This window comes from Myotis brandtii, unplaced genomic scaffold (genome assembly GCF_000412655.1).
Source record: "Myotis brandtii unplaced genomic scaffold, ASM41265v1 scaffold668, whole genome shotgun sequence".
Classification (NCBI taxonomy): domain Eukaryota; kingdom Metazoa; phylum Chordata; class Mammalia; order Chiroptera; family Vespertilionidae; genus Myotis; species Myotis brandtii.
In genome coordinates this window covers 3,520,015-3,534,846 of record NW_005370597.1, presented here as the reverse complement: position 1 = coordinate 3,534,846, position 14,832 = coordinate 3,520,015, and the positions used below count along the sequence as shown (strand labels likewise).

The following is a 14,832-nucleotide window of genomic DNA, read 5'->3' as shown; positions in this document are numbered from 1 at the left end:
GGCCCCCCCCCCCCCCAAAAAAAGATAAATCTCTGGCTTAGCACCTGGGTACTTTGAGCTTTAATTAGAAGATGTTCATACACCCCATATTATTTGATTCCAAAAGAACTCAGAGACAGAAAGAGCAGAACCAGAGCCCGGGGGAGGAGATGGGTATGGAGAGAATCAGGAGAGGAGATCCAGGGAAGAGGGCAGTGGATCGGGGCTCACAGTTGAGAAGGTAGGAAAGGCTAGGCTGGAGGTGGGAAGGAAAAAGGCAAGTCCAGTGGTCTTTAGGGGGCTTGATCATAATAAACCACCTGGCTTATCAGAGCCTCTCTTCTGCCTCAGCATAACAAGGACTAGGGGTAAGGGTACTGCAGGTGTGGTTTTGGATAATCCCCAGGACTGGTTCAGTGTGGGTGGTCTCAGCTCCATGATTGAGACTGACCCTGCCTGGATTCACCTTGTGTTTCTGTCCTGAGGTCTTCAAGCCATACCAGGCCTCCCAGCATGACATGTGCCGCTTCCACTCTGAGGACTACATTGACTTCCTGCAGAGAGTGAGCCCCACCAATATGCAAGGCTTCACCAAGAGCCTTAATGCCTTCAACGTGGGCGATGACTGGTGAGAAGACTAGGGCTTTTGATGCCAGGCATTTCAAGGAGAACACTTGAGTGAGGTCTTGGAGGCAGTACGTGGGAAGTTGCTGAGTCAATGAGTCATCATTTACTCATTGGTTTATTCAACAAATATTTATTGGTCATTTGCTCTAGTTCCAGGCCCTGTGCCAAATGCTAGGGATGCAATGATCAACAATAGCAAAATTTTAATATTACAGTTGTGGTGAGTCCTATAAAGGAGAGGTACATGACAGCATATGAGGGAGAGTTACCCAGCTTTAGGAGTCTGGTCAGTGGAGGCTTCCTAGAGGAAGTAATAAAGATTGAGCTGAGATCTGAAGAAAGAGTAAGAGGTAATTAGGTAACAGTGGTTGGGAGGAGAGAGAGTGAGGGGAGGAATGTCATGGGCAGTAGGGATGACATGTGCCAGGGTCTGTGGTTGGATAGAGTATGACTCATTTGAGGAACAAAAATGGCTGACCCCAGAATATGAAGAGAAGAATGATCTGAATTGAGGCTGAAGTGATAGGCAGGGCCTTTAAAAAGTAGACAGCCTTATGATGAATTAGAGTTTTTACCCCTAGAGGAGAGGCCAGCCTTCAGAGTGTTTTAAAAAGCAAGAGAGCGAGTAGATATGATCAGGTTTACATGATTGGGCTTGTACCATACCAAGAAAACTTAGACCCTTTGGGAAAGGGAATGGATAAGAAACAAAAGCCTGATCCTTACTTACATTCTAGTGTGCACCCTTGAAAATAGAGTGACCACAAAAGCTATCATTTACTCAGTTTACTTTTAACCTTTTTATTAGGGAAAATTTCAGACATTTCTGAAAGAATAGTACAGCAAACCCCATACATCCATCATGCAGCTGCAACACTTGTAAGGAAATCTTCATTTGTATCCCCTCACCTTAGATTATCATTTTTAAAAAATTTTATTTTTGTCATCTGAGGATATGTTATTTTTACTGATTTTAGAGAGAAGAAGGGGGGGGGGAGAGAGAGAGAGAAAGAAAGAAGAAGAGAGAGAGAGACATTGATATAATAGAGAAACATCAGGAGACAACAGTTACCTCCCTCACATGCCCTGACTGGGGATCGAACATGGGATAACACTCCAACCAACTGAGCCACCCTGCCAGGGATCACGTTAGATTATTTTAAAACAATTCCCAGCCCTGGCTGGTGTGGCTCAGTTGGGTGTCATCCTGTGCACCCAAAGGTTGCGGGTTCCATTCGAGGCAGCCATTGTATGTTTTTCTCTCCTTCTCCCTTCCTCTCTTTCTAAGAATCAATTAAAAAATAATTCTCAGATATTATATACTTTTATCTGTGAATACTTTATGTATCTCCAAATGATCCCCTTAAAAAATGCACAGTGTTACTATCACACCTAAAAAATTAGCAGTAATTCCTTAATATAGGAGATGCAATCAGTATTCAAATGTTTTCCAGTTGTCTTATAATTTTTCTTTATCGAAATTGATTTATTTATATTAGGATCTAAACAAGTTTCACACATTACATTTGGTTGATATGTCTCTTAAAATTCTTAATCTGTAACATTTCTTTCCCTTGAATTTAATTATTGAAGAGACCAGGCTGTTGATCCTGTAGAGTTTCCTACAGTAGCTACCATGAGTGCTTACTCTGCTATGCTGAGGATTGCTGCTACATCCACTTCTCACACTAACCCTGAGATGTAATAGTCCTTTTCCTGGTGTTGGGTGTACTGAAGTTTGAGGAGATTTAGGTAACTTGCCTGAGTCACATAACTGGTCAGTGGAGGTGGCAGAATTCAGATTCAGAGCCCAGGTTTTAAAATACTACACTAATCTGTTTCCCTAAAATATCCTATCAATAGAATAGAAGTAGCCTGGGCTGGAGAAACAGACACCAACGCCTCAGGCTGGCATTGAGCACCTCCTGGAACGCCTTATGTTCCCCCTTAAGCCTCTCCAAGGCCTTACCAGCCTTCACACCACCAGGAAGTTTCACACCACAAAGCCTGTCCTGACCACTCCAGCCGCAGAGGTCTGTCCTGCACACACTGCACTGTCATTTGGTGTTCAGTCACATGTTGCCTTGGGTGGTTTCTTGGTTTTTTGTTATTGCTGCTACTGCTATTTCTGAGTTCACTTTATAGGTCTGCGAATGCAGAGTCAGCCCTCAGGGCACAGCTGGGGCCGTGAAAGACCTTTGTGCACTTAGGGAATGCTACCACTGGGCCCTTTGCGCAGCATCATAGTGTCAAACTTGTGCTTATCTGTATTTCAGATGAGAATTAGGGATTTTCCTTTCGATTAATTTCGGACAGTTTTCAAAGTAATCTAATATAAAAGCTAAATTATACTACAAGGCTTTTAATGGGAAAAAACACACAAACCAAAACAGTCCCAGAACTGTCCCTTCCACCCATAGATCCCTCTCCCCAGTGGCAGCCACTTTTAGCTTCTTTAGCTATTTCTTCTGATATTTATCTTTGCACTTCAAAATAATAATACTAATTTACTACTGTTACTAATAATCTAATACACTTAGGTAATGCCTACTGTTTGTCAGGTGCTATTCTAAATGCTTTGCAGTCATTAGCTCATTTAGTCTCAACTACCCCTATGAAGCAGGGTCTGTGACTGTCTCCTTTTTACAGATGAGAACACTTAGGCACAGAAAGCTTTATCTTGCCCAGACTCACAATCATTAGGTGTCAAAGAGTCAAGGTTTGAACCTAGGTAGCTGCCTCAGAATCTAGGCTGTTAACCATGCTACCATTCTATACTGTTTCTTATGCTCATATTGCTATTTCTTCATTTAGCAATGGTCTATTAAACTCTTATAATTGAAGATGAACATTTAGTCTCCTTATACCATCACCTGGCTTCCCCTCCCCTCCCAGCTTCAGAATATAGTTATATAACAATTTTTTATTAAATAAGTATTCTATGTTTATATTTTTTTTAATTTTGAAAAATTCATTTTACCATTGAGCCAAATAGTAGACTATGATTTAATCTTTTTCTTGTACAAGTTTTTGTTTTTCCTGGAGCTGATAATTTCATTGTTTATTCATTTGCTTACTTGTTTAGGTGTCAATCACAAATTCTTCTCAAACTCTTTGAGAAACTATAAAACTCCCTACACCCCAGCCAGTATAGATCAGTGGTTGGGTATCAACCTATGAGCCAGGAGGTCATGGTTCGATTCCTGGTCAGGGCACATGCCCGGGTTGCAGGCTCTATCCCCAATAGGGAGCGTGCAGGAGGCTCTCTCATCATTGATGTTTCTATCTCCGATCCTCTCTGAAATCAATAAAAATATATTTTTAAAAAACATTCCCGCCCTAGCCGGTTTGGCTCAATGGATAGAGTGTTGGCCTGCGGACAAGGGTCGATTCTAGTCAAGGGCACATGGTCAGGTTGGCTCCATCCCATCCCCCGTAGGGGGTGTGCAGGAGGCAGCCGATTAATGATCCTTTCTCATTATTGATGTTTCTATCTCTCTTTCCCTCTTCCTTCCTCTCTGAAATCAATAAAAATATATTTTAAAAAACAAACATTCCCTACAATTTTCTTTTTCACATAGTCCAATGTGTCGGCTCCACTATTTCCTTGGAGACCTAAAGTGAGGGATTGTTTAAAGCATTTCTTTTGCTGAAGGTCAAGTTTATGAAGGTATAATTTGCATACCGTAGAATTCACCCTTTTTAGGTATACAGTTCTGAGAGTTTTGACAGCAAGGTTATTTATCCCTCAAAGGTTCCTCATGCCCTTTTGAAGTTAATCCCTCTCTCCACATTAGCTCTAGGCAACTACTGATCCTGGGGTCTGTTCCTATATTTTGCCTTTTTCAGAGTGTCATTTAAATGGAGCTACATAGTATGTAGCCATTTGTGTCTGGCTTCAAGCCTCTCTTTTTTTTAATAAAAAATGAAGATGCTAATAATGATAGATGACATTTATTAAAGGCTTACTGGGTTCCACACACTGTGTTAAAGGCTTTCTGTGGGTTATTTCATCATTACTATTTTGTGCATACTATAGGAAGATAACTTTCTTTAAAATGTGTAGCTATAAAGAACATTATTGAGCATTATGTTAAAGTGATATACACCGAAGAATCTTTTAAGAAAAATAGAGCTCGCCGAAACCGGTTTGGCTCAGTGGATAGAGCGTCAGCCTGCGGACTGAAAGGTCCCGGGTTCGATTCCGGTCAAGGGCATGTACCTTGGTTGCAGGCACATCCCCAGTAGGAGATGTGCAGGAGGCAGCTGATCGATGTTTCTCTCTCATCGATGTTTCTAACTCTCTATCTCTCTCCCTTCCTCACTGTAAAAAATCAATAAAATATATTTAAAAGAAAAAGAAAAATAGAGCTCAACGTTCCCTTTCAACTTGTTTCCTCTTTGTGTGTACACTCAAGTACCTAGAAGCTGCCTGCTTCTCTCTCTAGCTAGGGTACAAACTTCCTGACAGGGTTAAATCCTTTTTTACTTCCCATCAGGGCTTGGGACATGGTTTGGTCCAAAATATTTGTTGAATACATTTGCAGATAACTTGATCGTGTAGGAGGGGGAGAGCAGCTTATTAAAGACTGGAGGTTGGAGGGGTTTGGGTTGGGGGGAGGTGTAGGGAGGGCCGGACAGAGGTAAAAGGGCTTCAACTTGCTCCTCTTCCCTGCAGCCCAGTGTTTCCCGGGCTCTTTGAGTTCTGTTCCCGTTACACAGGCGCATCTCTGCAAGGAGCAACCCAGCTGAACAACAAGGTGACCACAGCCCTGAGTCCCATTCCCCCTTTCTGTGGCTGACTGGACTCAAGGGCTTGACCCTGACCGTGAGCTCCCATCTTTGGGGGTGGGCAGGAGGACTGTGAGTTGGGTGTTTGTTTTTTAGATCTGTGATATTGCCATTAACTGGGCTGGAGGTCTGCACCATGCCAAGAAGTTTGAGGTGAGTGAGGAGGTGATGGGGGAGACTAGCTACTCTAGGGTTGGTGTTGAGGATGACAGTAGGGGGCAGCTGGGGGGAGGAATTGTTCCTTTCTTTACAAGACCACTGTCTTGCCATAGGCTTCTGGCTTCTGCTATGTCAATGACATTGTGATTGGCATCCTGGAGCTGCTCAAGTGAGTAACCTGGGAGGCGATGGAGGGACTTAATGAGACTCTTAGCTGGCGAGATCTCAGACTGCCCTGGCCCTGACCCAGATCTCCATCCCCATACTCGCTTCTCCCAAATTCTTCATGCTTTGCTCAGGCTGCCTCTTCCTGTGCTCTGCTGCAGATTCCCTGTTGCCTGCTTACATTTCAACCTTCTCTGCACATCCCTCTCCTGTCCCTGCATCCAGGCTGGAGCCCCAGGGTTGCCCATAGGGAACTGGTGGTGTTAGGTTTCAGGTGACTTTGGTGAAATTGGGCTGAAGCAGACTCTTGATAATCCCAGACCTTGTGTTTGGGAGGAGTGGCTGGGGGGTTTTCTTTCTGGGGTCCACCTCTGCCTCAGACCCTGACTTTGCCCTCACCCCAGGTACCACCCTCGGGTGCTCTACATTGATATTGACATCCATCATGGTGACGGGGTCCAGGAAGCCTTCTACCTCACTGACCGGGTCATGACAGTGTCCTTCCACAAATATGGAAACTACTTCTTCCCCGGCACAGGTACGGGAATAGAAATGTCCGTCCCTTTCTCTTTACCATGACTGCCTCCTTCTCAGCCTTCAGGTCTCAGCTCAGCTGCCCCTCCTCAGAGAAGCCTCTCCTAACCACCCAGTTAACGTATTCACCTCCTTGCCCACTACTCTCACATCACTCTGCTTGTTTCTCACAGAGCACTCACTGCTGTTTGTATTTATTGTGGTGGTTTGTTTTGTTTACTGTCTCCCTCAGTATGTTTACTCACAAAAACATAAGCTTAGTGGTATTTCCTTCATTTCATTAGTTCTCTTTATTGCTGTATCCCCCACGCCTAGTACATAGCTTGACCCCTAGTAGGCCCTCAAAAAATATTTGTTGAATGAATGCAAGTTGCAGGAGACTTAGTAGCTCTAGGGAGTGTGTGGTGCAGGTATGTAGGTGGAATGAGAGGCCCTCAGTGTTGGTTGGGTTGAAGCAGTTGTGTTGTGGATGCTTCCCATGTGTGGCTGCCAGCCCCCACCTCCCACTTCCCTGTAGGTGACATGTATGAAGTTGGAGCAGAGAGTGGCCGCTACTACTGTCTCAATGTACCCCTGCGGGATGGCATTGATGACCAGAGTAAGTACTGAAGTCTTCTTCCTGCTCACTGGGCCCCTTCTTTCTCTCCTTGAATTAACCTCTTCTGCCTGGTACTGCCTGCTGTTGGGCCTGGTGTCCTTCAGGATGAATGGCCTTCAGAAGGACCATGAGCTGTCCCCCCCTCGCGCCCCCCCCTTCCGGAAACTGTATGCAACACATTATGTGTATGTGCATTTTTCTGGGAAAAGGGTCATTAACTTTCATCCATCACTCCAAGGGGTCTGGGACCCCTCCAGAAGTTCAGAACCAATGGTTTGTTTCCTTGGGTTGCCTCTTTCCTCGGCTATATGCTCTCTCAACCCCCTTTTTCCTTTTGTTCCCTGTCTCCCCATCCCCTTGGGGTGCCAGGTACCCATCTTTGGCCCTCTCCCAGGTTACAAGCACCTTTTCCAGCCAGTTATCAACCAGGTGGTGGACTTCTACCAACCCACATGCATCGTTCTTCAGGTAATACTGCCAGTGCCTGATTAGGAGGGCTCTTCCTAGGTATGGGAGAAGAGAGCAGGAAAGAATCGGTGGGGAAGGGAAGGGAAGAAGGGAAGCACACCTGGGACATTCTGATCAGTTATCTCACCGCAGCTGCCTGGGCTTTTGCTTTATGCAGTGTGGAGCTGACTCCCTGGGCTGTGATCGACTGGGCTGCTTCAACCTCAGCATTCGAGGACATGGGTGAGACTGACCCTCCTGTGACTCCCACACGTTTTCAAGTGGTTTGGACCTCAATACAAGAGAGGGGGTCGTGGAAAAATGAGTCTTACCTCTTCTTGAAAGTCAAAAATAGTGCCAAATTGTACTTGAGCCAGAAAGGTCACCTCAAACAGGGTTCCCCAGCTGGTCATTTATTCACAGTAGGTTTTTATTAAGCTCCTGTTATGTTCCAGGCATTGTACAGGAGATGGGGACGCAATGGGGAAACTCCCATGAACTTTACAGTTTAGTGTAGGAAACAGACAAAACATGAGAAGCAAACCAAGTAGATTGTTATAAATCCTGTGAAGGGAAAAGATGGGAAGCTGAAATACAGGATAGCAGTGGGGAACCTACTTTTAGATAGTACGACTTGGAAAGGATTTTCTGGGGAGTTGACATTTGGATTGAGAACATGAAGGCTACAAGGAGTGAGCCACAGAAGAGCAGAGAGAAGGCTGTCCCAAGCGGTGGGCAGGGCCCACTCCGAGGCTCTGAGGCGGGGAAGAGCTGGTGTGGAGAGGATGTGAAGTAAAACTAGTGAGGCAAGAACACAGGGAGTAAGCTGGCGGTGGTGTGAGGCGAGGTCTGAGAGGTCAGCAGTGGCGAGGCTGAATAGAGCCTTTGGACCTGGTCAGGAGTCTAGATTATATTTCAAATATAATGGGAAATCATTGAAAGATATGAAGCAGGGAAGTGCCATGATCCAATTTATGTTTTAAAGTGACTACTGCTTGGGAAAGGTTTGGGTTGGGGAGACAGGAGTGGAAGTGGGGAGACCAGTTAGGGAGCTATTGGTGTTGTCTAGGCCAGAAATGTGGTGCCGGGCTGAGGTGGAGGAGGTAGCGATGGAGAGAAGTGGATGATTTGAGTTATATTTTGGCTTTAGAAGTGCTAGCCCTTGCTAGGCCATGGATGAGAATAGTTGATTAACAGGTAGGGTGCCAGGATGGGTGTGTAGAACAGGAGTGCACTTTATTTTAAAATTTTTATTGAGACACAACAGAAATATAATAAAGTACACATATCTCAAGGATATAACTCAATGAATTTCACTGCCTAGATGAAAATATAGAACCCATCTAGTCTCCTTGTGCCCCTTTCCAGACAACACCAAGAGGTGTGTACTTTGGGTTTTCATAACTACCTTTACCTAATTCCTTTGGTTTCTTTTAATAGGGAATGCGTCGAATATGTCAAGAGCTTCAATATTCCTCTCCTGGTGCTAGGTGGTGGTGGTTATACTGTCCGAAATGTTGCTCGGTGCTGGTAAGCACACTCCCTGATTTTCCTTCTCCCCTTTGTCCATTGTGAGCTAGGGGCTCCCTGAGGGCTGGCAAGGTGGGCCCTTCAGGCCACTTGCTCAGCCTGCCCCCTTCTGCTGGTTGGTTTCAGGACGTATGAGACATCGCTGCTGGTAGAAGAGGCCATTAGTGAGGAGCTTCCCTATAGTGGTAAGGACCACCCCATGTTACCCTGACACCAGGAAGGCTGTTCTCACAATGGCCTGGCTTGAAGGCAGAGAGGAAACTGACATTCTCAGAGCTCTACAGACTAACCCCCTGAGCTCAGAACAGTGAAAAGATTAGGCAACTATAATGTAGGGATTTTGGATGGGAAGGAAAGAGATTGGGAAGTCTTGGGACCTGATTGTCTGTCTGAGCCATACTCTCTCCGTCAAATCTTTTCCCTCCAAAGAATACTTTGAGTACTTTGCCCCAGACTTCACGCTCCATCCAGATGTCAGCACCCGCATCGAGAATCAGAACTCTCGCCAGGTCAGTAGTTTGGAGAAGCTGAGCACAAGGGTGGGGAGCCCAGGAATGGTCCAGGATGTGGGAAATCAGAGAAACCAGAGAAGAAAGTTATCAGCCATCACTCTCACTGATAGCAGCTAGAGGAGGATTCTAAACAGGTTAAAGTAGAGGCAATTGGGGGTGGGAATAGGGACACTTATCAGTTGGGGTACTCAAAGTAGGATTAAAAATGGGATTAAAACTAGGATGATAGGGGTGAAAGGCAGCTAGAAGGGTGGATGCCCTGAATCACTGCGAGCTGCTCACTCTCTATTCCTTAACTCCAACCAGTATCTGGACCAGATCCGGCAGACGATCTTTGAAAACCTGAAGATGCTGAACCATGCACCTAGTGTCCAGATTCACGATGTGCCCGCAGACCTCCTGACCTATGACAGGACTGATGAGGCTGATGCAGAGGAGAGGGGTCCTGAGGAGAACTACAGCAGGTCTGGGGCAGGGACAAGAGAGGGGGGATTCTAGCCGGATTGTCAGGGAGGTGAAGAGGGGAAAAGTAAACTGAGACAGCTTAATTTTCCCTGGCTGACTTCTGTAGTATGCCTACTTTTCAGTCTGCTGCTATTTCACACTCTTTTTTTCCCCCTGTTTTTAATGACATAAGCAACATATATTTACTGTAAAAATTTTAAACAGCACCAAAATATGTTAAGTTTGCATTTACACAATCCAAGACCCAGTCCACAAAGTAATCACTTTTCGTTTGATTTGTATCTTTTCAGATAGGTTTTTCTCTATAGATTAAGTATACTGTTCAACATGCACAGATAAACAAAAATACACATAAACACTCATTCTCAGAGTTACGCAGTTTTCTTTGTGTTTTGTTTTTTTTTTAATACAAGTTGGGTCATTCTTTATGGGTTGCTCTACAACTTACAACTCTTACAACTGGTTCTTTCTGTTTTTTTACAAAGCAATGTGTGTCTTCCCATGTCACTATATATAGGTCTGCTTCATTATTTTATCAGCTCTATAATATTCCATTGTGTGGATGTAGCCTCACTTAACCAAATACCATTGATGGACATTTACATATTTCCCATTTTTTTCATTATTACAAAGAATGTGGCTATGGACCCTCTTTCATGTACATCTTAGCTTGCTTGTTTGAGTAGATTAGATTCCTAGAATTGTTGCTGCTGGGTCAAAAGCTATGTGTGCTAAATTTTTAAATATTTGCTGCCAAATTGCCTTCCAAAAAGTCTGTAACAGTTTATATTCTTGCCAGCATCTTACTTCCAGGTTTTGAGCTGGACAGGTCACTGCCGGTATACTGCTCTCTAAGACCCTTTGATTTCTTTCCTCTGTTAATTCTTTTAGGTATGATAATTGTATTGTGGTTTTTAAAAAAGCCTTTATCGTTCTGAGATAGATACTAAAATATTTACAGATGCAATGAATTAGGGGAAAAAAGACTAGCATAGAATTTATTTTTAATCTCAAAGTAGGCTTTTCTGAAAAATGAAGGGGAAAGACAATAGAATCCAGAAGTGCAGAAACAGATGCACTTAATGGAGAACAGATTTCCTTACGTGACTGAAGGATAACTACAGCTGGACACTTGCAGGACATCTGGTCCTGCTCCCATGTAGTGTCAGAGGTTTGAACTGGCTCTGCTGCAGAGTCTGATGGGCTTCGCTTCCAGAATCTGCTTCTCTTAGAGTTCACTCTTCCAGATGCATCCTCTGGAGCTGGGCTTCACTGCTCGGACCCTTGGGACTACTCCAGCCTTCCTCCTCCGTGAATACTCGCTTATTCCTACTCCTGGTTGAGGAAGTATCTGAAGCTCGGGCCTCAGGAATTCCTTTTTGACCCATCATCTCCTTTAAAACTTTTCCAGGTCATTGAGGCTTAAATTCTGGAAATTGCCAAAAGGAGGAACGTAAACACAGGTTTTTTCAGTTTTTTAAGAAAATGAAAGTCAAAGTGTGACCTTTTCATCTATAATTCTAGTCTGATATCTGGGCCTAGTTTCTGCATTGTATCCCCCCCTCTCAACAGCCAGCAGAAGCCTCAGGCTTCTTCCTGTCCTAAATCCTACCTCCCTGTCAGACTGCCCACTGAGTTCCTGTTCTTTGATGTCTCCAGTTTGTGTATTATTTGCAGAATAGTGGTAATAAGAGTTATCACTTTTTGTGGGTTTGCTAAGCATCAGACTCAATACTAAGTGCTTTATAGCAATACATACATATCATCATTCCGTTGCCATCAGACAATCTAGAGGATTCTAAGGCTCAGAGAGGTTAAATAACTTTCTGAAGGTTCCCCAGCTAGTTTAATATCAGGGATGACATTCAAACCAGAATCTCTGACTCCACACGTTGAACCCTTGTGTGCTTAAAAGTAACTGAGACATTGCTTACCAGGCGGATAGGGCTTTTCTTGACTTAGTTCCTCAGCTTCTCTTTGATGTCTTTCTCCCTTCTTTTTTTTTTAATTTAAAAAAAAATATATATTTCTTTATTGATTTCAGAGAGGCAGGGAGAGGGAGAGAGAGATAGAAATATCAGTGATGAGAGAGAATCATTGATTGGCTGCCTCCTGCACACGCCACACTGGGGATTGGCCTGCAACCTGGGTATTTGCCTTGATCGGGAATTGAACCGTGACCTCCTGGTTCATAGGTCAGTGCTCACCCACTGAGCCAGCTGGCTGGGCAAAAACTCTCCTTTCCATTGCACTTAGAAGGAAATCCAAATTTCTGACCATGCCTTTAAAAGGCCCTGCATGCTGGCCCTTACCTACATCCCTGGTCTCATCTTTTACCAGCTCTCCTTCATGCTCACTGTTCCCAGACATCCTGGTTTCCTTGCTCTTACTGGAATACATCAGTCTCCTTTCACCTTTATAACTTTGGTACTTGGTGGGTATTTTTTGCAGCTCAGAATGGTCTTCCTGAGATCTTTAGCCAGTTCCTTCTCAAACTTCAGGTCTTACTTTCTTAGAACAGCCTTCCCTAATTCTTTCTGAAAATTTTATCCGTTTCCTTCATCACTCTCTGTCACATCTTCCTTTATTTCATTTTATTCATGGTACTCTCCATTATCTGAAATTATCATATTTACTTATTCACTTTGTTGGTTATTGTGAGTCTCATTTATTAGGTAAGTTTTTAGGGATTGTCAGAAATGTTGTCTGGCTTATTCTCTACTAATGTAATGCTAAGGCTCATGACAGTGCTAGCACAGAGTAATCTCAATAAATGCTTACTGACTACATGACTGGAGGAATGACTAGTGATCAGTCTCTACTAATAGAAGGGGAGGAGTGCTTCCTTGACAAAGGGGCTTAAGAAGTGGCTCCAGAGAGGGTGCCTATGTGGGAAAATATTGGAGCTTGAAGAGTGGAGCCCTTACCTCTCTCCCCTTGCTTTGCAGGCCAGAGGCACCCAATGAGTTCTATGATGGAGACCATGACAACGACAAGGAAAGCGATGTGGAGATTTAAGAGCAGCAGGGCTTGCTGTGCCCCCAAGGAACCCCTTTTTACCTCTTAATTGGGTGGGAGGAAAAAGGTGTGGGTCCCCCAGCTCTGGACCTGTCACCTTCACTGGTTTTACCAATGCTAGGGGACTGTTTGGAGACCACATCTGGTTCTCAAACCAACTATCTCCTTTCTTCTCCCTCCTAAGGCCTGACAATGGTACCTATTTGGGATTGGATGAGACAAAGATAGGGCAGTGGGCCCTAGATGCCAGTCCCAGCCCTTCTGGCCTCCTTATTCCTTCCCTGCTTCCCTCTAGCTCAGAGACTTCTAGGGATGAAGGAGTAATCAGGACTGAGGTTGCCTCTGGCTTCCTCCTTTCATGAGTTCTACTGCAAGCCTTCCTTCCAGTGCAGGTGAAGAGTGAGGGGTTTTAGAGAGTCAGAGCTTAACCCCTTAACCTCAGATGATGGGAAGTACATTTTTGAGTTGGGGGAGGATGTGAAAATGTCCTGTTCTAACTTTTGGCTTTATGTCCATTTTACCACTGTTTTTATCCAATAAACCAAGTTGGTATTTTTTTGTACCTTTTGTCTTTCTGTGAATAGTCTTACTTCTTGCTAGCTACCTATATGTGAAGGGAGAGGAAGGGGGCGGGTGATGAAGTATGTAATAAAAATCTTAGTTGACATTCACTCAGGACTTAGCTTATGTTAGGCCCTATTATGTAATCTACCTGGATTATCTTGCTCATATATAGGGAGTTGATAGAGCTTTCTGGTTAAGAGTTAGACAAACGTGGGCAGATTACTAAAGAGGGGGGTAGAAGAGGACTTCAGGTTTTTGAACCTGGGTGTTTGGAATGGTGATGCTAGTTGGTGAAGATGCATGGAGAGCAAAGTGCTTACTTAGCACACAGTGCCCCACAAATAGTTTCTCATCATCTTAACTGTATGTGAAGAACGATGCTAGTAGTCACAAACATGGGCCCTTCCCTGGAGAAGTTTACAATCCAGTAAGGAGTGAGATAAATGCAGATGTAGACAGTGGTATAAGAAAGAAGAGTAGTAGATGGGTCACTCCTCCATGCTTTAATCTTGTCTGTTTTTCAACTCTAGCTTAGAAAGTAAAGTAGCTTTTGAACTGTTTTGGACCTATTGAGTTTGAAGTGTGGGCTGGACAGCTCTATGCAAATTTTCATCAGGCAATTAGAAAGTAGAACACAAGATCATGATGAAGGCCATATTTAGAAGCCAGCCAGCTTGGCAAAGACCCTGTAATCTTAGCTCCTAGATTGAGTGCTGGGGTCTACAGAGTGAGAGTCACTGAATCTGCTCTCCAGGAACATACATTTGAAATCTTCTGCTGGCTGTGGGGGAGATAATTCAGTCCATCCTTTGAGGGCCCACTGAGTGCCACATACTTTTAACTCAAGGAATAGTTGTAGCTGAGAGAATGAAATTACTGAGGGAGAAATCAAGCCAGTAAAGCAAATAACATACTCCTGGAGAACACCTGTTCTTTTCATTCAGGTTTGGTTATGTCAGTAGGGAATCCTGGTTGAACATAGGGCTTGGCAGTCAGACTAACCTGCACTGTGAGGATTCAGTGAGAAAATACATGTAGAGTGTTTTATATAGTACCTGGCATAGAGCAAGTGCAGGTAAATGGTGACATTACTGTTCAGGCACACATTGGCAATAACTAGTTTATCTGTATTAGAAACAATTAGAAAGTAGCAAACCTGGGACTCAAAACTAGGTAGTCTAACTCCAGAGCTTGCCAAGTTCCAGCTAGCACTCTGTTCTTGGTACGTAGCTTTTAATAAAGGGTAACACTTCTTTTTTTCCTGTGCTCCATGGATATCGCGCACATGAAAACTATTATCCTGGCACTACATTTTTGCCAAGATAACAGTCCCATTTGATTTCTTATTCACACAATGTCCGGGACTCGGTATGAGAAGGTCCAGGCTTTACAGCCACGTGGTCTCTGCGTGGGAGTGGGGAGGCCTGCACCGCTTCCACCAGC

General features: G+C 44.2%; 1 protein-coding gene across 1 annotated transcript in view; it reads left to right on the top strand.

Annotated features, from left to right (window-relative positions):
* The window catches only part of HDAC3 (histone deacetylase 3), a 14,782-nt gene extending 1,390 nt beyond the window's left edge, over positions 1-13,392 (top strand). The window contains exons 3-15 of the mRNA XM_005881078.2: positions 465-607; positions 5,285-5,366; positions 5,494-5,550; positions 5,670-5,725; positions 6,126-6,259; positions 6,773-6,853; positions 7,248-7,321; positions 7,479-7,543; positions 8,741-8,830; positions 8,957-9,015; positions 9,260-9,339; positions 9,649-9,806; positions 12,756-13,392. Of these exons, the coding sequence (XP_005881140.1) occupies positions 465-607; positions 5,285-5,366; positions 5,494-5,550; positions 5,670-5,725; positions 6,126-6,259; positions 6,773-6,853; positions 7,248-7,321; positions 7,479-7,543; positions 8,741-8,830; positions 8,957-9,015; positions 9,260-9,339; positions 9,649-9,806; positions 12,756-12,825 (1,149 nt within the window). The 3' untranslated portion in view covers positions 12,826-13,392. The remainder of the gene's footprint in view (positions 1-464; positions 608-5,284; positions 5,367-5,493; positions 5,551-5,669; positions 5,726-6,125; positions 6,260-6,772; positions 6,854-7,247; positions 7,322-7,478; positions 7,544-8,740; positions 8,831-8,956; positions 9,016-9,259; positions 9,340-9,648; positions 9,807-12,755) is intronic.
* Positions 13,393-14,832: the final 1,440 nt, after the last annotated feature.